We start from the raw sequence: 26,924 nt of genomic DNA, 5'->3' as shown, positions 1-26,924 counted from the left end.
TTTTTCAATTCAGCCATGTGCTTTTCTGCTTCTTTTTTCTCTTTTTCCATTTCAGCCTTCGTCTCTTCCAGCTCATCCATTGCCAGTCTAATCCTACCCTTGGTGTTGTCAATGTCTAGGTTTTGGCTTTCCAACTCAATCTTCATCTGTTTTAGGTCATCTCTTTCATCTGAAAGCATCTTCTTGATGTTTTCAATTCCTTGTTTCTCTGACTCAACTTCAGCTTTCATTGCCTCAAGAACCTGTGTTGTATTCTTGACATCTTCCGTTTGTTTTGTAATATCCTCTCTTTCCTTCTGAATCTGGCCAGAAATCACTTCAAGGCCCTCCTTTTCTCGTTTTGTCATGTCCATGAGTTGATCTAGATTGTCCAACCTTTCTTGTAACTCAGTCTTGATCCGTTCCAGTTCAGCCTTTTCACCTTGAATGTTTTGTTTGTCTTGTTCCATCCTGATCTTTTCATTTGACATCTCATGTCTCTGTTTATTCACCTCTATAGAGCTTACTTGCAGTTCATTCTTTTTGATGTTTAATTCTCCCATTGCCCTGTCTACATCATCTCTCTGTTGTTGTATTTCAGCTGTGATCTGCTCAAGGTTGTCTCTCATCTTGTTGATACTCTCCTTAATGTCTTGCTCTTCCTTTTTCAATTCAGCCATGTGCTTTTCTGCTTCTTTTTTCTCTTTTTCCATTTCAGCCTTCGTCTCTTCCAGCTCATCCATTGCCAGTCTAATCCTACCCTTGGTGTTGTCAATGTCTAGGTTTTGGCTTTCCAACTCAATCTTCATCTGTTTTAGGTCATCTCTTTCATCTGAAAGCATCTTCTTGATGTTTTCAATTCCTTGTTTCTCTGACTCAACTTCAGCTTTCATTGCCTCAAGAACCTGTGTTGTATTCTTGACATCTTCCGTTTGTTTTGTAATATCCTCTCTTTCCTTCTGAATCTGGCCAGAAATCACTTCAAGGCCCTCCTTTTCTCGTTTTGTCATGTCCATGAGTTGATCTAGATTGTCCGACCTTTCTTGTAACTCAGTCTTGATCCGTTCCAGTTCAGCCTTTTCACCTTGAATGTTTTGTTTGTCTTGTTCCATCCTGATCTTTTCATTTGACATCTCATGTCTCTGTTTATTCACCTCTATAGAGCTTACTTGCAGTTCATTCTTTTTGATGTTTAATTCTCCCATTGCCCTGTCTACATCATCTCTCTGTTGTTGTATTTCAGCTGTGATCTGCTCAAGGTTGTCTCTCATCTTGTTGATACTCTCCTTAATGTCTTGCTCTTCCTTTTTCAATTCAGCCATGTGCTTTTCTGCTTCTTTTTTCTCTTTTTCCATTTTAGCCTTCGTCTCTTCCAGCTCATCCATTGCCAGTCTAATCCTACCCTTGGTGTTGTCAATGTCTAGGTTTTGGCTTTCCAACTCAATCTTCATCTGTTTTAGGTCATCTCTTTCATATGACAGCATCTTCTTGATGTTTTCAATTCCTTGTTTCTCTGACTCAACTTCAGCTTTCATTGCCTCAAGAACCTGTGTTGTATTCTTGACATCTTCCGTTTGTTTTGTAATATCCTCTCTTTCCTTCTGAATCTGGCCAGAAATCACTTCAAGGCCCTCCTTTTCTCGTTTTGTCATGTCCATGAGTTGATCTAGATTCTCAGACCTTTCTTGTAACTCAGTCTTGATCCGTTCCAGTTCAGCCTTTTCACCTTGAATGTTTTGTTTGTCTTGTTCCATCCTGATCTTTTCATTTGACATCTCATGTCTCTGTTTATTCACCTCTATAGAGCTTACTTGCAGTTCATTCTTTTTGATGTTTACTTCTCCCATTGCCCTGTCTACATCATCTCTCTGTTGTTGTATTTCAGCTGTGATCTGCTCAAGGTTGTCTCTCATCTTGTTGATACTCTCCTTAATGTCTTGCTCTTCCTTTTTCAATTCAGCCATGTGCTTTTCTGCTTCTTTTTTCTCTTTTTCCATTTCAGCCTTCGTCTCTTCCAGCTCATCCATTGCCAGTCTAATCCTACCCTTGGTGTTGTCAATGTCTAGGTTTTGGCTTTCCAACTCAATCTTCATCTGTTTTAGGTCATCTCTTTCATCTGAAAGCATCTTCTTGATGTTTTCAATTCCTTGTTTCTCTGACTCAACTTCAGCTTTCATTGCCTCAAGAACCTGTGTTGTATTCTTGACATCTTCCGTTTGTTTTGTAATATCCTCTCTTTCCTTCTGAATCTGGCCAGAAATCACTTCAAGGCCCTCCTTTTCTCGTTTTGTCATGTCCATGAGTTGATATAGATTGTCCAACCTTTCTTGTAACTCAGTCTTGATCCGTTCCAGTTCAGCCTTTTCACCTTGAATGTTTTGTTTGTCTTGTTCCATCCTGATCTTTTCATTTGACATCTCATGTCTCTGTTTATTCACCTCTATAGAGCTTACTTGCAGTTCATTCTTTTTGATGTTTAATTCTCCCATTGCCCTGTCTACATCATCTCTCTGTTGTTGTATTTCAGCTGTGATCTGCTCAAGGTTGTCTCTCATCTTGTTGATACTCTCCTTAATGTCTTGCTCTTCCTTTTTCAATTCAGCCATGTGCTTTTCTGCTTCTTTTTTCTCTTTTTCCATTTCAGCCTTCGTCTCTTCCAGCTCATCCATTGCCAGTCTAATCCTACCCTTGGTGTTGTCAATGTCTAGGTTTTGGCTTTCCAACTCAATCTTCATCTGTTTTAGGTCATCTCTTTCATCTGACAGCATCTTCTTGATGTTTTCAATTCCTTGTTTCTCTGACTCAACTTCAGCTTTCATTGCCTCAAGAACCTGTGTTGTATTCTTGACATCTTCCGTTTGTTTTGTAATATCCTCTCTTTCCTTCTGAATCTGGCCAGAAATCACTTCAAGGCCCTCCTTTTCTCGTTTTGTCATGTCCATGAGTTGATCTAGACTGTCCGACCTTTCTTGTAACTCAGTCTTGATCCGTTCCAGTTCTGCCTTTTCACCTTGAATGTTTTGTTTGTCTTGTTCCATCCTGATCTTTTCATTTGACATCTCATGTCTCTGTTTATTCACCTCTATAGAGCTTACTTGCAGTTCATTCTTTTTGATGTTTAATTCTTCCATTGCCCTGTCTACATCATCTCTCTGTTGTTGTATTTCAGCTGTGATCTGCTCAAGGTTGTCTCTCATCTTGTTGATACTCTCCTTAATGTCTTGCTCTTCCTTTTTCAATTCAGCCATGTGCTTTTCTGCTTCTTTTTTCTCTTTTTCCATTTCAGCCTTCGTCTCTTCCAGCTCATCCATTGCCAGTCTAATCCTACCCTTGGTGTTGTCAATGTCTAGGTTTTGGCTTTCCAACTCAATCTTCATCTGTTTTAGGTCATCTCTTTCATATGACAGCATCTTCTTGATGTTTTCAATTCCTTGTTTCTCTGACTCAACTTCAGCTTTCATTGCCTCAAGAACCTGTGTTGTATTCTTGACATCTTCCGTTTGTTTTGTAATATCCTCTCTTTCCTTCTGAATCTGTCCAGAAATCACTTCAAGGCCCTCCTTTTCTCGTTTTGTCATGTCCATGAGTTGATCTAGATTGTCCGACCTTTCTTGTAACTCAGTCTTGATCCGTTCCAGTTCAGCCTTTTCACCTTGAATGTTTTGTTTGTCTTGTTCCATCCTGATCTTTTCATTTGACATCTCATGTCTCTGTTTATTCACCTCTATAGAGCTTACTTGCAGTTCATTCTTTTTGATGTTTACTTCTCCCATTGCCCTGTCTACATCATCTCTCTGTTGTTGTATTTCAGCTGTGATCTGCTCAAGGTTGTCTCTCATCTTGTTGATACTCTCCTTAATGTCTTGCTCTTCCTTTTTCAATTCAGCCATGTGCTTTTCTGCTTCTTTTTTCTCTTTTTCCATTTCAGCCTTCGTCTCTTCCAGCTCATCCATTGCCAGTCTAATCCTACCCTTGGTGTTGTCAATGTCTAGGTTTTGGCTTTCCAACTCAATCTTCATCTGTTTTAGGTCATCTCTTTCATCTGAAAGCATCTTCTTGATGTTTTCAATTCCTTGTTTCTCTGACTCAACTTCAGCTTTCATTGCCTCAAGAACCTGTGTTGTATTCTTGACATCTTCCGTTTGTTTTGTAATATCCTCTCTTTCCTTCTGAATCTGGACAGAAATCACTTCAAGGCCCTCCTTTTCTCGTTTTGTCATGTCCATGAGTTGATCTAGATTGTCCGACCTTTCTTGTAACTCAGTCTTGATCCGTTCCAGTTCAGCCTTTTCACCTTGAATGTTTTGTTTGTCTTGTTCCATCCTGATCTTTTCATTTGACATCTCATGTCTCTGTTTATTCACCTCTATAGAGCTTACTTGCAGTTCATTCTTTTTGATGTTTAATTCTCCCATTGCCCTGTCTACATCATCTCTCTGTTGTTGTATTTCAGCTGTGATCTGCTCAAGGTTGTCTCTCATCTTGTTGATACTCTCCTTAATGTCTTGCTCTTCCTTTTTCAATTCAGCCATGTGCTTTTCTGCTTCTTTTTTCTCTTTTTCCATTTCAGCCTTCGTCTCTTCCAGCTCATCCATTGCCAGTCTAATCCTACCCTTGGTGTTGTCAATGTCTAGGTTTTGGCTTTCCAACTCAATCTTCATCTGTTTTAGGTCATCTCTTTCATCTGACAGCATCTTCTTGATGTTTTCAATTCCTTGTTTCTCTGACTCAACTTCAGCTTTCATTGCCTCAAGAACCTGTGTTGTATTCTTGACATCTTCCGTTTGTTTTGTAATATCCTCTCTTTCCTTCTGAATCTGGCCAGAAATCACTTCAAGGCCCTCCTTTTCTCGTTTTGTTATGTCCATGAGTTGATCTAGATTGTCCGACCTTTCTTGTAACTCAGTCTTGATCCGTTCCAGTTCAGCCTTTTCACCTTGAATGTTTTGTTTGTCTTGTTCCATCCTGATCTTTTCATTTGACATCTCATGTCTCTGTTTATTCACCTCTATAGAGCTTACTTGCAGTTCATTCTTTTTGATGTTTAATTCTCCCATTGCCCTGTCTACATCATCTCTCTGTTGTTGTATTTCAGCTGTGATCTGCTCAAGGTTGTCTCTCATCTTGTTGATACTCTCCTTAATGTCTTGCTCTTCCTTTTTCAATTCAGCCATGTGCTTTTCTGCTTCTTTTTTCTCTTTTTCCATTTCAGCCTTCGTCTCTTCCAGCTCATCCATTGCCAGTCTAATCCTACCCTTGGTGTTGTCAATGTCTAGGTTTTGGCTTTCTAACTCAATCTTCATCTGTTTTAGGTCATCTCTTTCATCTGACAGCATCTTCTTGATGTTTTCAATTCCTTGTTTCTCTGACTCAACTTCAGCTTTCATTGCCACAAGAACCTGTGTTGTATTCTTGACATCTTCCGTTTGTTTTGTAATATCCTCTCTTTCCTTCTGAGTCTGGCCAGAAATCACTTCAAGGCCCTCCTTTTCTCGTTTTGTCATGTCCATGAGTTGATCTAGACTGTCCGACCTTTCTTGTAACTCAGTCTTGATCCGTTCCAGTTCAGCCTTTTCACCTTGAATGTTTTGTTTGTCTTGTTCCATCCTGATCTTTTCATTTGACATCTCATGTCTCTGTTTATTCACCTCTATAGAGCTTACTTGCAGTTCATTCTTTTTGATGTTTAATTCTCCCATTGCCCTGTCTACATCATCTCTCTGTTGTTGTATTTCAGCTGTGATCTGCTCAAGGTTGTCTCTCATCTTGTTGATACTCTCCTTAATGTCCTGCTCTTCCTTTTTCAATTCAGCCATGTGCTTTTCTGCTTCTTTTTTCTCTTTTTCCATTTCAGCCTTCGTCTCTTCCAGCTCATCCATTGCCAGTCTAATCCTACCCTTGGTGTTGTCAATGTCTAGGTTTTGGCTTTCCAACTCAATCTTCATCTGTTTTAGGTCATCTCTTTCATCTGACAGCATCTTCTTGATGTTTTCAATTCCTTGTTTCTCTGACTCAACTTCAGCTTTCATTGCCACAAGAACCTGTGTTGTATTCTTGACATCTTCCGTTTGTTTTGTAATATCCTCTCTTTCCTTCTGAGTCTGGCCAGAAATCACTTCAAGGCCCTCCTTTTCTCGTTTTGTCATGTCCATGAGTTGATCTAGACTGTCCGACCTTTCTTGTAACTCAGTCTTGATCCGTTCCAGTTCAGCCTTTTCACCTTGAATGTTTTGTTTGTCTTGTTCCATCCTGATCTTTTCATTTGACATCTCATGTCTCTGTTTATTCACCTCTATAGAGCTTACTTGCAGTTCATTCTTTTTGATGTTTAATTCTCCCATTGCCCTGTCTACATCATCTCTCTGTTGTTGTATTTCAGCTGTGATCTGCTCAAGGTTGTCTCTCATCTTGTTGATACTCTCCTTAATGTCTTGCTCTTCCTTTTTCAATTCATCCATGTGCTTTTCTGCTTCTTTTTTCTCTTTTTCCATTTCAGCCTTCGTCTCTTCCAGCTCATCCATTGCCAGTCTAATCCTACCCTTGGTGTTGTCAATGTCTAGGTTTTGGCTTTCCAATTCAATCTTCATCTGTTTTAGGTCATCTCTTTCATCTGACAGCATCTTCTTGATGTTTTCAATTCCTTGTTTCTCTGACTCAACTTCAGCTTTCATTGCCTCAAGAACCTGTGTTGTATTCTTGACATCTTCCGTTTGTTTTGTAATATCCTCTCTTTCCTTCTGAATCTGGCCAGAAATCACTTCAAGGCCCTCCTTTTCTCGTTTTGTCATGTCCATGAGTTGATCTAGATTGTCCGACCTTTCTTGTAACTCAGTCTTGATCCGTTCCAGTTCAGCCTTTTCACCTTGAATGTTTTGTTTGTCTTGTTCCATCCTGATCTTTTCATTTGACATCTCATGTCTCTGTTTATTCACCTCTATAGAGCTTACTTGCAGTTCATTCTTTTTGATGTTTAATTCTCCCATTGCCCTGTCTACATCATCTCTCTGTTGTTGTATTTCAGCTGTGATCTGCTCAAGGTTGTCTCTCATCTTGTTGATACTCTCCTTAATGTCTTGCTCTTCCTTTTTCAATTCAGCCATGTGCTTTTCTGCTTCTTTTTTCTCTTTTTCCATTTCAGCCTTCGTCTCTTCCAGCTCATCCATTGCCAGTCTAATCCTACCCTTGGTGTTGTCAATGTCTAGGTTTTGGCTTTCTAACTCAATCTTCATCTGTTTTAGGTCATCTCTTTCATCTGACAGCATCTTCTTGATGTTTTCAATTCCTTGTTTCTCTGACTCAACTTCAGCTTTCATTGCCACAAGAACCTGTGTTGTATTCTTGACATCTTCCGTTTGTTTTGTAATATCCTCTCTTTCCTTCTGAGTCTGGCCAGAAATCACTTCAAGGCCCTCCTTTTCTCGTTTTGTCATGTCCATGAGTTGATCTAGACTGTCCGACCTTTCTTGTAACTCAGTCTTGATCCGTTCCAGTTCAGCCTTTTCACCTTGAATGTTTTGTTTGTCTTGTTCCATCCTGATCTTTTCATTTGACATCTCATGTCTCTGTTTATTCACCTCTATAGAGCTTACTTGCAGTTCATTCTTTTTGATGTTTAATTCTCCCATTGCCCTGTCTACATCATCTCTCTGTTGTTGTATTTCAGCTGTGATCTGCTCAAGGTTGTCTCTCATCTTGTTGATACTCTCCTTAATGTCTTGCTCTTCCTTTTTCAATTCAGCCATGTGCTTTTCTGCTTCTTTTTTCTCTTTTTCCATTTCAGCCTTCGTCTCTTCCAGCTCATCCATTGCCAGTCTAATCCTACCCTTGGTGTTGTCAATGTCTAGGTTTTGGCTTTCCAACTCAATCTTCATCTGTTTTAGGTCATCTCTTTCATCTGACAGCATCTTCTTGATGTTTTCAATTCCTTGTTTCTCTGACTCAACTTCAGCTTTCATTGCCACAAGAACCTGTGTTGTATTCTTGACATCTTCCGTTTGTTTTGTAATATCCTCTCTTTCCTTCTGAGTCTGGCCAGAAATCACTTCAAGGCCCTCCTTTTCTCGTTTTGTCATGTCCATGAGTTGATCTAGACTGTCCGACCTTTCTTGTAACTCAGTCTTGATCCGTTCCAGTTCAGCCTTTTCACCTTGAATGTTTTGTTTGTCTTGTTCCATCCTGATCTTTTCATTTGACATCTCATGTCTCTGTTTATTCACCTCTATAGAGCTTACTTGCAGTTCATTCTTTTTGATGTTTAATTCTCCCATTGCCCTGTCTACATCATCTCTCTGTTGTTGTATTTCAGCTGTGATCTGCTCAAGGTTGTCTCTCATCTTGTTGATACTCTCCTTAATGTCTTGCTCTTCCTTTTTCAATTCAGCCATGTGCTTTTCTGCTTCTTTTTTCTCTTTTTCCATTTCAGCCTTCGTCTCTTCCAGCTCATCCATTGCCAGTCTAATCCTACCCTTGGTGTTGTCAATGTCTAGGTTTTGGCTTTCCAACTCAATCTTCATCTGTTTTAGGTCATCTCTTTCATCTGACAGCATCTTCTTGATGTTTTCAATTCCTTGTTTCTCTGACTCAACTTCAGCTTTCATTGCCACAAGAACCTGTGTTGTATTCTTGACATCTTCCGTTTGTTTTGTAATATCCTCTCTTTCCTTCTGAGTCTGGCCAGAAATCACTTCAAGGCCCTCCTTTTCTCGTTTTGTCATGTCCATGAGTTGATCTAGACTGTCCGACCTTTCTTGTAACTCAGTCTTGATCCGTTCCAGTTCAGCCTTTTCACCTTGAATGTTTTGTTTGTCTTGTTCCATCCTGATCTTTTCATTTGACATCTCATGTCTCTGTTTATTCACCTCTATAGAGCTTACTTGCAGTTCATTCTTTTTGATGTTTAATTCTCCCATTGCCCTGTCTACATCATCTCTCTGTTGTTGTATTTCAGCTGTGATCTGCTCAAGGTTGTCTCTCATCTTGTTGATACTCTCCTTAATGTCTTGCTCTTCCTTTTTCAATTCATCCATGTGCTTTTCTGCTTCTTTTTTCTCTTTTTCCATTTCAGCCTTCGTCTCTTCCAGCTCATCCATTGCCAGTCTAATCCTACCCTTGGTGTTGTCAATGTCTAGGTTTTGGCTTTCCAATTCAATCTTCATCTGTTTTAGGTCATCTCTTTCATCTGACAGCATCTTCTTGATGTTTTCAATTCCTTGTTTCTCTGACTCAACTTCAGCTTTCATTGCCTCAAGAACCTGTGTTGTATTCTTGACATCTTCCGTTTGTTTTGTAATATCCTCTCTTTCCTTCTGAATCTGGCCAGAAATCACTTCAAGGCCCTCCTTTTCTCGTTTTGTCATGTCCATGAGTTGATCTAGACTGTCCGACCTTTCTTGTAACTCAGTCTTGATCCGTTCCAGTTCAGCCTTTTCACCTTGAATGTTTTGTTTGTCTTGTTCCATCCTGATCTTTTCATTTGACATCTCATGTCTCTGTTTATTCACCTCTATAGAGCTTACTTGCAGTTCATTCTTTTTGATGTTTAATTCTCCCATTGCCCTGTCTACATCATCTCTCTGTTGTTGTATTTCAGCTGTGATCTGCTCAAGGTTGTCTCTCATCTTGTTGATACTCTCCTTAATGTCTTGCTCTTCCTTTTTCAATTCAGCCATGTGCTTTTCTGCTTCTTTTTTCTCTTTTTCCATTTCAGCCTTCGTCTCTTCCAGCTCATCCATTGCCAGTCTAATCCTACCCTTGGTGTTGTCAATGTCTAGGTTTTGGCTTTCCAACTCAATCTTCATCTGTTTTAGGTCATCTCTTTCATCTGACAGCATCTTCTTGATGTTTTCAATTCCTTGTTTCTCTGACTCAACTTCAGCTTTCATTGCCACAAGAACCTGTGTTGTATTCTTGACATCTTCCGTTTGTTTTGTAATATCCTCTCTTTCCTTCTGAGTCTGGCCAGAAATCACTTCAAGGCCCTCCTTTTCTCGTTTTGTCATGTCCATGAGTTGATCTAGACTGTCCGACCTTTCTTGTAACTCAGTCTTGATCCGTTCCAGTTCAGCCTTTTCACCTTGAATGTTTTGTTTGTCTTGTTCCATCCTGATCTTTTCATTTGACATCTCATGTCTCTGTTTATTCACCTCTATAGAGCTTACTTGCAGTTCATTCTTTTTGATGTTTAATTCTCCCATTGCCCTGTCTACATCATCTCTCTGTTGTTGTATTTCAGCTGTGATCTGCTCAAGGTTGTCTCTCATCTTGTTGATACTCTCCTTAATGTCTTGCTCTTCCTTTTTCAATTCAGCCATGTGCTTTTCTGCTTCTTTTTTCTCTTTTTCCATTTCAGCCTTCGTCTCTTCCAGCTCATCCATTGCCAGTCTAATCCTACCCTTGGTGTTGTCAATGTCTAGGTTTTGGCTTTCCAACTCAATCTTCATCTGTTTTAGGTCATCTCTTTCATCTGACAGCATCTTCTTGATGTTTTCAATTCCTTGTTTCTCTGACTCAACTTCAGCTTTCATTGCCACAAGAACCTGTGTTGTATTCTTGACATCTTCCGTTTGTTTTGTAATATCCTCTCTTTCCTTCTGAGTCTGGCCAGAAATCACTTCAAGGCCCTCCTTTTCTCGTTTTGTCATGTCCATGAGTTGATCTAGACTGTCCGACCTTTCTTGTAACTCAGTCTTGATCCGTTCCAGTTCAGCCTTTTCACCTTGAATGTTTTGTTTGTCTTGTTCCATCCTGATCTTTTCATTTGACATCTCATGTCTCTGTTTATTCACCTCTATAGAGCTTACTTGCAGTTCATTCTTTTTGATGTTTAATTCTCCCATTGCCCTGTCTACATCATCTCTCTGTTGTTGTATTTCAGCTGTGATCTGCTCAAGGTTGTCTCTCATCTTGTTGATACTCTCCTTAATGTCTTGCTCTTCCTTTTTCAATTCATCCATGTGCTTTTCTGCTTCTTTTTTCTCTTTTTCCATTTCAGCCTTCGTCTCTTCCAGCTCATCCATTGCCAGTCTAATCCTACCCTTGGTGTTGTCAATGTCTAGGTTTTGGCTTTCCAATTCAATCTTCATCTGTTTTAGGTCATCTCTTTCATCTGACAGCATCTTCTTGATGTTTTCAATTCCTTGTTTCTCTGACTCAACTTCAGCTTTCATTGCCTCAAGAACCTGTGTTGTATTCTTGACATCTTCCGTTTGTTTTGTAATATCCTCTCTTTCCTTCTGAATCTGGCCAGAAATCACTTCAAGGCCCTCCTTTTCTCGTTTTGTCATGTCCATGAGTTGATCTAGATTGTCCGACCTTTCTTGTAACTCAGTCTTGATCCGTTCCAGTTCAGCCTTTTCACCTTGAATGTTTTGTTTGTCTTGTTCCATCCTGATCTTTTCATTTGACATCTCATGTCTCTGTTTATTCACCTCTATAGAGCTTACTTGCAGTTCATTCTTTTTGATGTTTAATTCTCCCATTGCCCTGTCTACATCATCTCTCTGTTGTTGTATTTCAGCTGTGATCTGCTCAAGGTTGTCTCTCATCTTGTTGATACTCTCCTTAATGTCTTGCTCTTCCTTTTTCAATTCAGCCATGTGCTTTTCTGCTTCTTTTTTCTCTTTTTCCATTTCAGCCTTCGTCTCTTCCAGCTCATCCATTGCCAGTCTAATCCTACCCTTGGTGTTGTCAATGTCTAGGTTTTGGCTTTCTAACTCAATCTTCATCTGTTTTAGGTCATCTCTTTCATCTGACAGCATCTTCTTGATGTTTTCAATTCCTTGTTTCTCTGACTCAACTTCAGCTTTCATTGCCTCAAGAACCTGTGTTGTATTCTTGACATCTTCCGTTTGTTTTGTAATATCCTCTCTTTCCTTCTGAATCTGGCCAGAAATCACTTCAAGGCCCTCCTTTTCTCGTTTTGTCATGTCCATGAGTTGATCTAGATTGTCCGACCTTTCTTGTAACTCAGTCTTGATCCGTTCCAGTTCAGCCTTTTCACCTTGAATGTTTTGTTTGTCTTGTTCCATCCTGATCTTTTCATTTGACATCTCATGTCTCTGTTTATTCACCTCTATAGAGCTTACTTGCAGTTCATTCTTTTTGATGTTTAATTCTCCCATTGCCCTGTCTGCATCATCTCTCTGTTGTTGTATTTCAGCTGTGATCTGCTCAAGGTTGTCTCTCATCTTGTTGATACTCTCCTTAATGTCTTGCTCTTCCTTTTTCAATTCAGCCATGTGCTTTTCTGCTTCTTTTTTCTCTTTTTCCATTTCAGCCTTCGTCTCTTCCAGCTCATCCATTGCCAGTCTAATCCTACCCTTGGTGTTGTCAATGTCTAGGTTTTGGCTTTCCAACTCAATCTTCATCTGTTTTAGGTCATCTCTTTCATCTGACAGCATCTTCTTGATGTTTTCAATTCCTTGTTTCTCTGACTCAACTTCAGCTTTCATTGCCTCAAGAACCTGTGTTGTATTCTTGACATCTTCCGTTTGTTTTGTAATATCCTCTCTTTCCTTCTGAATCTGGCCAGAAATCACTTCAAGGCCCTCCTTTTCTCGTTTTGTCATGTCCATGAGTTGATCTAGACTGTCCGACCTTTCTTGTAACTCAGTCTTGATCCGTTCCAGTTCAGCCTTTTCACCTTGAATGTTTTGTTTGTCTTGTTCCATCCTGATCTTTTCATTTGACATCTCATGTCTCTGTTTATTCACCTCTATGGAGCTTACTTGCAGTTCATTCTTTTTGATGTTTAATTCTCCCATTGCCCTGTCTACATCATCTCTCTGTTGTTGTATTTCAGCTGTGATCTGCTCAAGGTTGTCTCTCATCTTGTTGATACTCTCCTTAATGTCTTGCTCTTCCTTTTTCAATTCAGCCATGTGCTTTTCTGCTTCTTTTTTCTCTTTTTCCATTTCAGCCTTCGTCTCTTCCAGCTCATCCATTGCCAGTCTAATCCTACCCTTGGTGTTGTCAATGTCTAGGTTTTGGCTTTCCAACTCAATCTTCATCTGTTTTAGGTCATCTCTTTCATCTGACAGCATCTTCTTGATGTTTTCAATTCCTTGTTTCTCTGACTCAACTTCAGCTTTCATTGCCACAAGAACCTGTGTTGTATTCTTGACATCTTCCGTTTGTTTTGTAATATCCTCTCTTTCCTTCTGAGTCTGGCCAGAAATCACTTCAAGGCCCTCCTTTTCTCGTTTTGTCATGTCCATGAGTTGATCTAGACTGTCCGACCTTTCTTGTAACTCAGTCTTGATCCGTTCCAGTTCAGCCTTTTCACCTTGAATGTTTTGTTTGTCTTGTTCCATCCTGATCTTTTCATTTGACATCTCATGTCTCTGTTTATTCACCTCTATAGAGCTTACTTGCAGTTCATTCTTTTTGATGTTTAATTCTCCCATTGCCCTGTCTACATCATCTCTCTGTTGTTGTATTTCAGCTGTGATCTGCTCAAGGTTGTCTCTCATCTTGTTGATACTCTCCTTAATGTCTTGCTCTTCCTTTTTCAATTCATCCATGTGCTTTTCTGCTTCTTTTTTCTCTTTTTCCATTTCAGCCTTCGTCTCTTCCAGCTCATCCATTGCCAGTCTAATCCTACCCTTGGTGTTGTCAATGTCTAGGTTTTGGCTTTCCAATTCAATCTTCATCTGTTTTAGGTCATCTCTTTCATCTGACAGCATCTTCTTGATGTTTTCAATTCCTTGTTTCTCTGACTCAACTTCAGCTTTCATTGCCTCAAGAACCTGTGTTGTATTCTTGACATCTTCCGTTTGTTTTGTAATATCCTCTCTTTCCTTCTGAATCTGGCCAGAAATCACTTCAAGGCCCTCCTTTTCTCGTTTTGTCATGTCCATGAGTTGATCTAGACTGTCCGACCTTTCTTGTAACTCAGTCTTGATCCGTTCCAGTTCAGCCTTTTCACCTTGAATGTTTTGTTTGTCTTGTTCCATCCTGATCTTTTCATTTGACATCTCATGTCTCTGTTTATTCACCTCTATAGAGCTTACTTGCAGTTCATTCTTTTTGATGTTTAATTCTCCCATTGCCCTGTCTACATCATCTCTCTGTTGTTGTATTTCAGCTGTGATCTGCTCAAGGTTGTCTCTCATCTTGTTGATACTCTCCTTAATGTCTTGCTCTTCCTTTTTCAATTCATCCATGTGCTTTTCTGCTTCTTTTTTCTCTTTTTCCATTTCAGCCTTCGTCTCTTCCAGCTCATCCATTGCCAGTCTAATCCTACCCTTGGTGTTGTCAATGTCTAGGTTTTGGCATTCCAACTCAATCTTCATCTGTTTTAGGTCATCTCTTTCATCTGACAGCATCTTCTTGATGTTTTCAATTCCTTGTTTCTCTGACTCAACTTCAGCTTTCATTGCCACAAGAACCTGTGTTGTATTCTTGACATCTTCCGTTTGTGTTGTAATATCCTCTCTTTCCTTCTGAGTCTGGCCAGAAATCACTTCAAGGCCCTCCTTTTCTCGTTTTGTCATGTCCATGAGTTGATCTAGACTGTCCGACCTTTCTTGTAACTCAGTCTTGATCCGTTCCAGTTCAGCCTTTTCACCTTGAATGTTTTGTTTGTCTTGTTCCATCCTGATCTTTTCATTTGACATCTCATGTCTCTGTTTATTCACCTCTATAGAGCTTACTTGCAGTTCATTCTTTTTGATGTTTAATTCTCCCATTGCCCTGTCTACATCATCTCTCTGTTGTTGTATTTCAGCTGTGATCTGCTCAAGGTTGTCTCTCATCTTGTTGATACTCTCCTTAATGTCTTGCTCTTCCTTTTTCAATTCAGCCATGTGCTTTTCTGCTTCTTTTTTCTCTTTTTCCATTTCAGCCTTCGTCTCTTCCAGCTCATCCATTGCCAGTCTAATCTTACCCTTGGTGTTGTCAATGTCTAGGTTTTGGCTTTCCAACTCAATCTTCATCTGTTTTAGGTCATCTCTTTCATCTGACAGCATCTTCTTGATGTTTTCAATTCCTTGTTTCTCTGACTCAACTTCAGCTTTCATTGCCTCAAGAACCTGTGTTGTATTCTTGACATCTTCCGTTTGTTTTGTAATATCCTCTCTTTCCTTCTGAATCTGGCCAGAAATCACTTCAAGGCCCTCCTTTTCTCGTTTTGTCATGTCCATGAGTTGATCTAGACTGTCCGACCTTTCTTGTAACTCAGTCTTGATCCGTTCCAGTTCAGCCTTTTCACCTTGAATGTTTTGTTTGTCTTGTTCCATCCTGATCTTTTCATTTGACATCTCATGTCTCTGTTTATTCACCTCTATAGAGCTTACTTGCAGTTCATTCTTTTTGATGTTTAATTCTCCCATTGCCCTGTCTACATCATCTCTCTGTTGTTGTATTTCAGCTGTGATCTGCTCAAGGTTGTCTCTCATCTTGTTGATACTCTCCTTAATGTCTTGCTCTTCCTTTTTCAATTCAGCCATGTGCTTTTCTGCTTCTTTTTTCTCTTTTTCCATTTCAGCCTTCGTCTCTTCCAGCTCATCCATTGCCAGTCTAATCCTACCCTTGGTGTTGTCAATGTCTAGGTTTTGGCTTTCCAACTCAATCTTCATCTGTTTTAGGTCATCTCTTTCATCTGACAGCATCTTCTTGATGTTTTCAATTCCTTGTTTCTCTGACTCAACTTCAGCTTTCATTGCCTCAAGAACCTGTGTTGTATTCTTGACATCTTCCGTTTGTTTTGTAATATCCTCTCTTTCCTTCTGAATCTGGCCAGAAATCACTTCAAGGCCCTCCTTTTCTCGTTTTGTCATGTCCATGAGTTGATCTAGATTGTCCGACCTTTCTTGTAACTCAGTCTTGATCCGTTCCAGTTCAGCCTTTTCACCTTGAATGTTTTGTTTGTCTTGTTCCATCCTGATCTTTTCATTTGACATCTCATGTCTCTGTTTATTCACCTCTATGGAGCTTACTTGCAGTTCATTCTTTTTGATGTTTAATTCTCCCATTGCCCTGTCTACATCATCTCTCTGTTGTTGTATTTCAGCTGTGATCTGCTCAAGGTTATCTCTCATCTTGTTGATACTCTCCTTAATGTCTTGCTCTTCCTTTTTCAATTCAGCCATGTGCTTTTCTGCTTCTTTTTTCTCTTTTTCCATTTCAGCCTTCGTCTCTTTCAGCTCATCCATTGCCAGTCTAATCCTACCCTTGGTGTTGTCAATGTCTAGGTTTTGGCTTTCCAACTCAATCTTCATCTGTTTTAGGTCATCTCTTTCATCTGACAGCATCTTCTTGATGTTTTCAATTCCTTGTTTCTCTGACTCAACTTCAGCTTTCATTGCCTCAAGAACCTGTGTTGTATTCTTGACATCTTCCGTTTGTTTTGTAATATCCTCTCTTTCCTTCTGAATCTGGCCAGAAATCACTTCAAGGCCCTCCTTTTCTCGTTTTGTCATGTCCATGAGTTGATCTAGATTCACCGACCTTTCTTGTAACTCAGTCCTGATGCGTTCCAGTTCAGCCTTTTCATCTTGTATATTTTGTTTTTCTTGTTCCATCTTGATCTTTTCATTGGACATCTCATCTCTCTGTGTATTCACCTCTATAGAGCTTAGTTCCAGTTCATTCTTTTTGATGTTTACTTCTCCCATTGTCCTGTCTACCTCATCTCTCTGTTGTTGTATTTCAGCCGTTATCTGCTCAAGGTTATCTCTCATCTTGCTGATACTTTCTTCAATGTTTTGTTCTTCCTCTTTCATTTCAGCCACTTGCTTTACTGATTCATGTTGAAATGTCTTCATTGCAATACTACTGTCCCCCCGCACATCCATGTAATTGGTTCTCTTGGTTTTTGTTTTTACAATATCTTGTCTCACTTTATCTATCTCAATAGTTTTTTGTTGCAGATATTCCTTTTCTCTCTCTATCATTTCCTTTACATTGTCCATATGTTTTCTCTCGTTGTCAATCTCAGCTTTCATTAATTCTAGACCACGTTCTCTTGTCTTCATTTCTTCAGCAACCTTTTCAGTGTCTTCTGTCTTTTTTTGCATTTGGCCTGTCATTTCCTCAAGGCTGCTCTTCAAGACAGTCTGGACTTTGTCAGCGTGAAATTTCCTTGCTACTTCTTCAGTTTCCATGGTTTTCATCTTTTTTGTGTGTGATTCAATTTGTCTATGAGATTGCTGTTTTTGTAGATCACCTTTCAGCTTTACAACCATAGCTCTCTCTTCCAATGTTATATTCTGCATGTTATCCAATTCTTCTTTCTGTCTGTTGTTTACATCAATTTCCCGTGACAAGTTAACCATTTTTACATTAAACTCTTCCTTTTGGATTTCCATTTCCTCTTTTTGCTCTTGAATATGAGCAGCCATCTGCTCAACTTTTTGTTTCTCCATCTTGGTATTATGCATGAAAGCCTCTAAGTCCTTAGAATATCTCTGAAGTTCAGCTTCTTTCTCTTTTAGTCTGTTTTTTTCTATCATAATATACTGTAAGTCTTTAAGAACTTGCTCTCTTTCTCTCTTTATGGACGACCATTTTTTAACCAACTCACTTCCCTTCTCTAAACCTGTTGCTTGCTCACATGCTGATTGCTCGTATGTCACTTCTATTTCAGATTTATTTTTAATCAGATCCTGCTTTTCCCGGGTTATCTTTTCAAATATGGAATCAATGTCTATTTTCCATTTTTCAACTTCCACCTCTTTCTCAGTCAGTTCAGCCTCACGGTTAACCAGCTCATCTCTCTCCTTTTTTATTATGTCACGACTGTTGGTTATGTCTTGTTGATCCAGATTAATCTCCTCTCGTATGCATTCCAGGTCCTTCTGCTTTCTCAGTACTTCTGCCTCTCTTAGCTGAAGTTTAGTAATGTCACTGTTCATTCTGTCCTTCTCATCAAACATATTCTTTCTCTCTCTGTCAATCTCAGTTTTCATTTGTTCCAGATACCCCCTTTCCTTCTGTATGTTGTCTATAGCAAATGTAATCTCTTCTTCCTTATGCATGATTAAGTTATTTAATTTTTCCAACTCATTTCTGTCTTTTGTTATCATGTTACAACTGTCATTTATATCTTGCTTCTGTCTTAGAAGATCAGCCTTTTCACATTCCAGACTTATCTCAAATTCATTTCTCTGTTTAAAAAAATGTATTTCCCTGGCTTCAATTTCCCCCCTCTTGACCTCTAGTTCTTGTCGCTCATGTTCCAGCTCAGTCTTGTGGACACTGCATTCTTGTACATCTGTGTCTGTATCCTTGTTTTGGTCTGCTTCAATCTGATTAACCTCTGCAGCTGCTCTCTGTATCTCATCTGTTATCAACTCCATCTTCAGTTTTTCTGTCATTTGATTTTGCATAAGTTCTTCCAGTTTGTCCTTTTGTCTCTTTACCTTGGAATTCAGTATTTCCAGCTCATCTCTTTCTCGCATGGTCTTTTCCATTCTCTGGTCTAGCTCCCTTCTTTTCCTCAGAATATCTCTATTCATTTGTTTGATTTGATCCTTTTCCTCCTTTAACTCTGCTTTTCCTTTTTCAATTTCATCTTTCTCTCTGTCCATAACCTCCCTTCTTTGTTCCATCTCTTCTTCATGTTTGTAAATCTCAGCCCACATGTTGTCAATTTCGTCCTTCTTTCTATTGGTCTTCCTCATGGTTTGTTCTAGATCCCTTTTTCTTATTTCCATTTCAGCCTTAAGTATTTCCATCTCTCTCATATCTCTTTTGGATTTTTGTAACTTGTCTTCAAGGTCATTCCTTTCTTTCTGAATGTCTTCTTTCATCAATCTCATCTCATCCATATCTGCTCTCACCTGTTGCATTTTACTTTCATTTTCCTCTTTCTCCATCTGTATCTCAGATTTCAAGCTTTCCAGTACATCTCTCTCTATCATGTCCTTTGCCATCTTTTTTTCTGTGTCTTGGTTTTGTCTCTGTATTTTAGCCATAGTTTCCTCTAGACTGTCCATCTCCTTCTTTGCCTGGTCAATATGAGCTTCAATTTCAATTTTCTGTGTCGTTAGCTCATCTATTTCCCCTTTCAATCTCTGTGTTTCTTGACGTTTTACCTCCAAGCCCTCCATATGGTTTTTTATATCCTTTATCAATTTCTCTTTAACCTCTTTAAATTCTGCAATCTGTTGCTCTATGCAACCCTTTTCTATCACCAGTTCTGTTATTCTCAGTGTCAACCCACCCACATCCATTTCCTTTCTGCTTTGTTCATCAAGTGTTTGTCTGTCTCTGTCTATATCTACCTTCATTTGGTCCAGATCGCTTTTCCTTTTCCTGATATCATCTAAATCCAACTGAATCTCCTCTCTCTTCTCTATGAGGTGATTCCTCAATTTTTCTATCTCATCTCTCTCTTCTGCAATCTCTTTTGCTATCACGGCCTTCGTGTTATGGATGTCTTGTCTCTCTCTGTTAAGGTAATCACTTATGCATTCTTGCTTTGATTCCATCTCATCTCTCCATCTCAACATGTATTTTCCCCTGGCCTCAATTTCCCTTTCCTTTACATCTAGTTCTTTTTGTTGATTTTCCAGTCCAATCTTTTGGTTGACGAGTTGATGTTGCATACACTCCAAGTCTTTGTTGTCATCCTCAACCTTCTTTTGGCATTTCTTTATCTCGTCTCTTACCACTTCCATTCTTTGACTTTCTCTCATCACGTCCTCCATCTTCTGTTCCATCTCTTCCCTTTGTCTTTGTATTTTTATCTTCAGTATTTCTAACTCATCCCTTTCACGGACATTCTTCTCCAATCGCTGGTCTAGCTCTCTTCTCTTTCTCTGCATTTCGTTCTTCATCAGTTTTATTTGGTCCTTTTCCTCTTTCAACCTCTCCTTCTCTTGTTCAATGTCATCTCTATCTGCCTGTTCCCTTGTTTGTTCCAACACTTCTTTAGCTCTCTCTAGCTCAGCCCATGCATTCTTAAGTTCATCTTTCTTTCTTGTGGTCTTCCTCATTGTCTGTTCAAGGTCCCTCTTCTTTATTTCCATTTCAGCCTTCAGTATTTCCATTTCTGCCATCTCTCTTTTTGTGTTTTGCATCTTGTTATTGAGTTCTTGTTTTTCTCTCTGAATGGCCTCCTTCATAGATCTCATATCATCCATCTCTGCTTTTGCTTGTTTCGTTTTGATTTCCATTTCTTCTTTCTGTATCTGTAGTTCAGATTTAATTATTTCCAGATCATCTCTCTCAGCCTTGGTCTTTGCCATCTTGTTTTCAATGTCATCTTTTTGTTTCTGCATCTCAGGCCTTGCCTGCTCTATCCGTACTTCAGCTCCCTGTTTCTCTACGTTTTCTACAATCTTTTTCACCTCACTATTAGATTTCTGGCCAATCAAATCATAATTTTCCATCTTTGGTATTTCCAAGATGACATCAGTCTCATCTTTCTGTTTTTCTATGTCATCCTCCCCAACACCCTTTTCAAAATAAGCTGAACTTGTTTCCTTGTAAACAACTTTCTCATTTGATATCCTGTCCTCTCCCATGTCTTTGTCGTCTTCTCCTTCAGATGTCTCAGCTATTGCAGCTTCAAGGTATTTCTTATCAGTTACATCCTGATGTTTCTTCACAATGGTCTGAACTTGTATTTTCTTTTCCAATCTGTTTTCCTGTTTTTGTCTTCCAAGCTCAGTTTTAAAAGTATCCATAAGATCCTTTCAAAATTAAAGAATTGTTTCATGGTGTTTAGAATGTGTCACTAAAGCTGGAATTACCAACAAGAACCAAAAAAAACATTGCACTACAGTACAACTTACTTTACACCTTACAACTTCCATTGCAACTTACCTTTTGGAACATTTATACAGTATAGCATTTGTATTAGATAGTATTATCATGATACCCACAATCTTAAGAAAACAAATACTCTACATACCTTATCTCTTTGCAGGTTTGCTTTGTCTTCCTCCATTCTCTTTTGGGCTTTTTGAATCTCCTCTCTTGCCCGGTTGACTTCTGTAGTTTCTCTCTGTATCTCTTCTCTCATCATTTCCATCTTGTTATTCTCTCTAGTTATATGTTCCCTTATTTGTTCCAGATTTTCTCTCTGTCTCTGTATCTTTATCTTCAGTATCTCTAACTCATCCCTCTCATGCATATTCTTTTCTAGTCGCTGGTCTACTTCCTTTCTTTTTTTCTTAATCTCCGTCTTCATCTGTTTGATGCTGTCCTTTTCCTCTTTCAGAATATCTTTGTTTTGATCAGTTTCATCTTTGACCCTTCTTAACACTTCTCTAATTTCTTCCACCTCAAGAATCAATCTTTGAATTTCAGCATTCACTCTGTTCTTATCGTCCATGTTCATGTTGCTTTTTTCCATTTGATTTTCCATCTGCCCTTTTATTTGATGCACCATCTCTCTGGTTCTGTCCACATCTTCAATCAGCTCGAGTAACTCAGCATTTATTAGTCCCCCCTCATTAATATCACCAAAGCTTTCATCCATTTGTGTCTCCAGCTCTTGTTTTGCCCTCTCTACGTCAGCCTGGGCCCTTTCAATTTCAAATTTTTCTCTCTGCGTCTCTCTCATCTTCTGGTCCATCTCCTCTTTAGCTTTCTCAATCTCAGCTCTGATCCTTTCCGTCTCTTCTTTTTTTCTCATGGTCTTTCTCATTCTGTGATCAACATCCTTTTTCTTCCACTCTATCTCACTTTTGATCAGTTCAGTCTCTCTCATCTCTCTCCTTGTCTTTTGCAGCCTGTCATCAAGCTCTTGTTTTTGTCTCTGGATGTCCTCCTTCATAGATCTCATCTCATCCATCTCTGCTCTTGCTTGTTGCATTTTGATCTCAATGTCATCCCTCTGGATTTCCATCTCAGACTTCATTCTTTCCAACTCATCTCTCTCAGACTTAGTCTTTGCCATCTTGTTTTCAATGTCCACTTTTTCTCTCTGCATCTCAGTCTTTGTTTTTTCCAGTTTGTCTAGTTCTATAATAACCCGCTCCATGTTAGCATCAATCTCTTCCCTCTGATGCTGAAGGTCATCTTTCAGCGTTTGAATTTCTCCAATCTCATTCTTGATCTCTTCCAATCGCTTCTTCAACTCTTCATTTTCACTTTTGAGTGTTATCTTTTCTTCATGTTCCTCCCTCTCTACCTCATCCCACAGTTTTTTCATCTCTTCTTTGACCCTGTTCAAGTCATTCTTGACCTTTTCATATGGCTCTTTCTCTCTCCTGGCCTGGTCCATTATTCTTTCCAAAAGTTCCCTTTCTTTCTCAATCTCGGCTTTCATCCTCTCCATCAGATCTTTAGCTTGCATTGTCTTCTGAATGGTTCTGTTCATTTCTTCTTCCTGGTTCTTTATTTTGATTTTCATTTGTTCTGCCTGGTCTCTATCCTGCTTTATCACATCTCTGTCATGTTGCATTTCTTTTTTCTCCTTCTCTATTTGAATTTCAAATTCCTCCTTTACTCTCTCAAATGCAGCTTTCTGCTCTATTCCTTCTTGGATGGTTGCATCCTTTTTATTCTCAATCTTTAGTTTTTCGTTTAGTGTCTCACTACGCAGAAGATCCAAGTCCTCTCGTTCTCTTGCGGCTTCTAGATGTTTGGTTTGAAGAAGTGCCCTTTCATCTAGAATCTCAGATTTGATTTGCTCAAGCATCTCTTTATCCTGCTGTGCGTCATACACGTTTTGCTTCAAATCCCTTCTTTCTTTTTCCAGCTGCTGTGCCTTTTCCAACTCCTCTTTAGCTCTTTTAATCTCATCTCTCAAGTTCTCCAACATCTCTCTTTCCTTTTGCAATCCTGCTTGTTGTTCTAGGTCTTCTTTAACTGTTTCATATCTTTGTCGCTCCCTATCCACCTTAACTATTGCCATTTCATTTCTGTGTTTCTCCAAGACAGCCCTTTCCTGATCCACCTGCTCTTTGGCTCTGTTCGTTTCCTCCATATGATCCTTCATTTCTCTCATTTGTCTCTGAAGCTTAACCTTCATCTGTGAGACATTGTCTTTGTCTTGCAATGTGATGAGTTTGATTCTCTCCATCTCTTGCATTTCATCTTGTATCTTGTGCTCCATCTCTGTCATGCTGTCACTCTTCGCTTTGGCTTCCTTGATTTTTCCGTCCACACTGTCCCTCTCGTGTTTTAAGCTGGCCTTCATGTTTTCAATGTTGTCTCTATCTTTCTCAGCCTCCATCTTTTCTCTGTCTAGTTCGTCTTTCGCTTTTTGAACGTCGTCCTTCAGCTGTTCCAGTGCTTCTTTCTCTCGGCTGGCTTTTGTTCTCTGTTCCATTTCTTCTTTCTCAGTCTCACACCATTTCCTCTCAATTTCTTCTTTTACTTGAATTATCTCAAGTTTGATACCTTCATAGTGGTCTATCTCTTTCCTGACCTTTTCCCTTCTCGCTTCCAGATCATTACGTTCTCTTTGTATCTCCATTTTCATTTCTTCCATTTTGTCCTTGGCTTGCCTGGTCTCAGCAATTTTCTCTTCTATGTCATCAATCTGTTTCTGTATATTGACCTTCATTTGAACCATCTTTGCTTTCTCTTGTTTTGTGATTTCCTGGCTTTGCTCCAACTTTTCTTTCACTTTCATTGTCTCAAAATGTACCCTCTCTAAATCTTGTCTCTCCCTCTCCGTCTCCTGTTGTTTTCTTTCCAAGTTGTCTTTTTCTATCAGAAACTCAGCTCTCATTTGCTCAATTTCTTGTTTCTCACGCCTTCTTTCATCTTTCCACAGCCTGGCCTCCTCTCTTTCTCTGCCTTGTCTGATTCTCTCCATGTCTTTGTGTTTCATCAAGTCAAGCTTCATACTTTCAACTTCCTCCCTCTCCCTCTGTATTTCAGCCCTTTGATCCAGACCCTCTTTTACAATCTCATACCTTCTTCTCTCCAGCTCTTCCCTCATTCTTCTAGTGTCATCCTGCTTTTTTTCTAGTGCCTGATTTTGGCCTTGGATTTCAGCTTTCATATTTTCCATAACGCTATTTGCTTTCTTGGTCTTTTCCATTTGTTTCTCAATCTCTTGCATTTGTCTCTGAAGGTCAACTTCTGTCTGTTCCAATCTCTCTCTCACTTTTTGTGACATTTCCCTGGTTTGCTCTATTTCTTCTTGGTCCATTTTAATTTTAAGCATTGCCTGTTCCAATTCTTTCTGTTTCCTCAATATCGCTTGTCTGTCCTTTTCTACTGAATCCTTCTCAAGAAGTATCTGTGTTTTCAGGTTGTTCACATAGTCTTTCTCTCTCTTGGTTTCTTTCCTGTTTTCCTCAATGTCCTCCTCTGCTCTCTGCATCTCAGTTCGCATATTCTCCAGGTCTTCTTTCTCTTTTTGGACCCTGGCCCTCTGTTCAAGTTCCTCTCTTTCTATTTCAGACCACCTTCGTTCTATCTCTTCTTTAACTTTGTTGAGCTCCTTTTTAATCTGCTCAAATTGCTCTTTCTGATTCTTGATGTCATCTTGTTTTTTCTCAAGGTCATCTCTTTCCCTGTGCACTTGATCCCTGATGTCTTCCATCTGCTCTTTTGCTTGTTTTGTGTCCCTCATTCTCCTCTCAATGTCTGTTATCTGTGCTTGAATATCAGCCTTTATCTTTTCCATGTTCTCCTGCTCACGTTTTGTGATCGCTTTACTCTGCTCTATCTCTTCCTTTGCTCTCAACGTCTCGTGCTTGATCAACAGCAAACTGTGTCTCTCGTTGATTATCTCACTCCTCCGTCCCTCCAAGATGTCCCTCTCTGTCCGTAAATCGGCCCACATTTGCTGAATTCTCTCTTTCTCCTGGTTTATTTCCTCCTTGTTATTTTCCAGCTTCACATTCACGCTCTCTATCTCCCTCCTCATCTCTTCCATGTTCACGCTCTGCTCTTCTTTCTCTTTCACCAACCTGTCAATCTCTTCTTGCTGTTGCTGAATCCTGGCCTTCATCATGTCCGTTTCATCTCTCTCTCTTTTGCTCCCTTCCCAAAGTCTCTCAATCTCCTCGATGGCTCGCATCGTTTCAAGTCTTCGTCTTTTCAGATTGTCTTTCTTTATCTGTATGTTAGCTTTTGGTCCAGTTTTATCTTCATTTTTTTCCCTTCCTCTTTCATATGCTTGTTCTGATTCTGTTTGTGTTGTCTTACTATTTCTTTGCCTATGCTCTATTGGGATTGGAAATGAATAACATATTTTATGAGAACATGTTTTATATGCATTTAGTTTTGTCTTAACATTCAAACTACAATGGCAGTAGTTTCACTCACCTAGTTCAGCCATGAGTTCAGGCTCTTTCAGTGTCAGTAATAGGTGGAAGCCAACTCTATTTTGCGGTGACGCTGACTCAATTGCATCAAACAGTGCCCTCATCTGGCCATTTAGGGTCAGGGCGTCCCTGACTGCAGGCACTTGATCCTCTGTAATTAGTTGTTGTGATATTACAGCCTCCACTATGGACCCAGCTGACCGCACCCCAGATGAGATCTCTTCCCTGAATTCCTCCAGGAATTTCCCAACTATAAATGAAGTGAATTGAGTGAATTATGTTTAGATGACACTATAGCTAATGCATTATTTGTGCGAAAGCATGCTAAGTAACTATTGATATTATGCTGAAATAAAACAATATACTGAATATAGTGGTTTATTCAATCATTTAAAACAACAGTGTGATTTTACTTAGCACTACGTAGATGCAGCCTAATTTATCGATATTCTATTTCAAAGATAGGTGTGGAATTGAGAGAATGTGTAATAGTACTGTTCCATAAAAAACAATACAGACCGTGGTCTCTTGATTCTGCCATGACTCCCGGTGTTGTCAGCTGGATCACTGATCTGGTTTAAGAAATTAGATGGCTTGATGTGAGCATTCAGATTTTACTCTTTAAGGTAAGATCTTTGCATGAACCAAAATGTTATCTAAAAATTATACACAAAATCTTGTCACATAAGTGATATTGGGTGAAGATCAACAACAAAAAAACATAAACAAATCATAATAGTGTTCTTTTTCTTCCATTTAAATGTAAGCTCAATGGGGTGCATGATGTTATGATGCAATTAAACGTTGACAGTATACCATAGTCTTGATAAAGAAGCCAACACATAAATAAACACATACATTTGTATTTTAGTTTTTAACTACTGTCATGGAATGCATAAAAAATATTTTGTGAAACCCCTACCTTTGAAGAGAGTGATTTGCAAGAATAGCTTTTTCAGTTTTCTGGTCTGTTTAACGGGTCCAGGCTTTCCAGATCATGGGTGTGAAGTGGATACTAAATTCTTGCAAAACCTTTTTATACCACCCTATCACTGTCCATTTAAATTGAGTTACATGGGTGCAATACCAAGTAATAGAAGAAAGTTGGGTGGCAGAATGTTTTTTACTGCTTTCATCATCCGCCTGCCTTTCTCTGATAAGGGTGGGGTTGATGTCTGTCCCTTGTCTGGCATGCTGCCTGGGACACCTAAGCATGCATGGCATATGTAATCACATGTGAACAGATACACACTCTGTTCATCTGTTTATCACCCTCCCACCCCCCAAACACAAACGCACACACATATGTCACAAACATAATTTCTCAGTCTCACACAGGTCCAAAAAACTTCAAGATTGATCTGTATTTCAAGACAAGTGTTCAGATTAAATTGTTTTGAAATGAAAGCTGTTTTGCCAATACTTTTGTTCTAGACTAATTCAATGCACTTAAGCATATTAAACAGCTGTTCAACCATACTAAGCCTTTGGAGTTCAGTTAACCACAATAAAAGTATAGACATGCCCAGAGCATGGAAAGCCCTACTGAAATAGTGAATTAATAGGAATTAATATTGAAAGGATTACTGAACATGGGTGAGAGACCAGAGTCCATCCAGGATACAATTTAGTTTAGCATGTGTGTGTGTATGGATGTTTTTAGGGTTAAGGTTTGGGGGGATTTATATTGCAATTATATTGTGTCATCCACACTTCGGTGCAGGTGGCAGTAAAGCGCCAATAAACTGAATGCCAAACGCTGTAAAA

The 26,924-nt window shown here is 39.3% G+C and overlaps 2 protein-coding genes across 2 annotated transcripts; both read right to left on the bottom strand.

Annotated features, from left to right (window-relative positions):
• Positions 1-1,418: 1,418 nt before the first annotated feature.
• LOC134006956 (cytadherence high molecular weight protein 2-like) lies at positions 1,419-3,121 on the bottom strand (the record flags this gene model as incomplete). Its single annotated transcript, XM_062446068.1, has 2 exons — positions 2,703-3,121; positions 1,419-1,946 (listed from the first exon to the last, which is right to left on the bottom strand). Coding segments are annotated over exons 1-2 (936 nt in total), but the record flags the coding sequence as incomplete, so codon positions are not given.
• A 3,065-nt stretch (positions 3,122-6,186) lies between these two features.
• On the bottom strand, positions 6,187-26,248 carry si:ch211-250g4.3 (reticulocyte-binding protein homolog 2a). The gene is made up of 7 exons (XM_062446066.1): positions 26,080-26,248; positions 25,677-25,729; positions 25,159-25,407; positions 20,837-25,056; positions 16,185-20,615; positions 13,055-14,729; positions 6,187-6,191 (listed from the first exon to the last, which is right to left on the bottom strand). Exons 2-7 carry the CDS (start codon positions 25,696-25,698, stop codon positions 6,187-6,189), a joined length of 10,602 nt encoding a protein of 3,533 aa, XP_062302050.1. The 5' UTR covers positions 25,699-25,729; positions 26,080-26,248.
• Between the last annotated feature and the right edge of the window lie 676 nt (positions 26,249-26,924).

Source organism: Osmerus eperlanus, chromosome 20 (assembly GCF_963692335.1).
Source record: "Osmerus eperlanus chromosome 20, fOsmEpe2.1, whole genome shotgun sequence".
Classification (NCBI taxonomy): Eukaryota; Metazoa; Chordata; class Actinopteri; order Osmeriformes; family Osmeridae; genus Osmerus; species Osmerus eperlanus.
The sequence above is the reverse complement of the archived record's forward strand: the minus strand, read 5'-3'. Positions and strand labels throughout refer to the sequence as shown.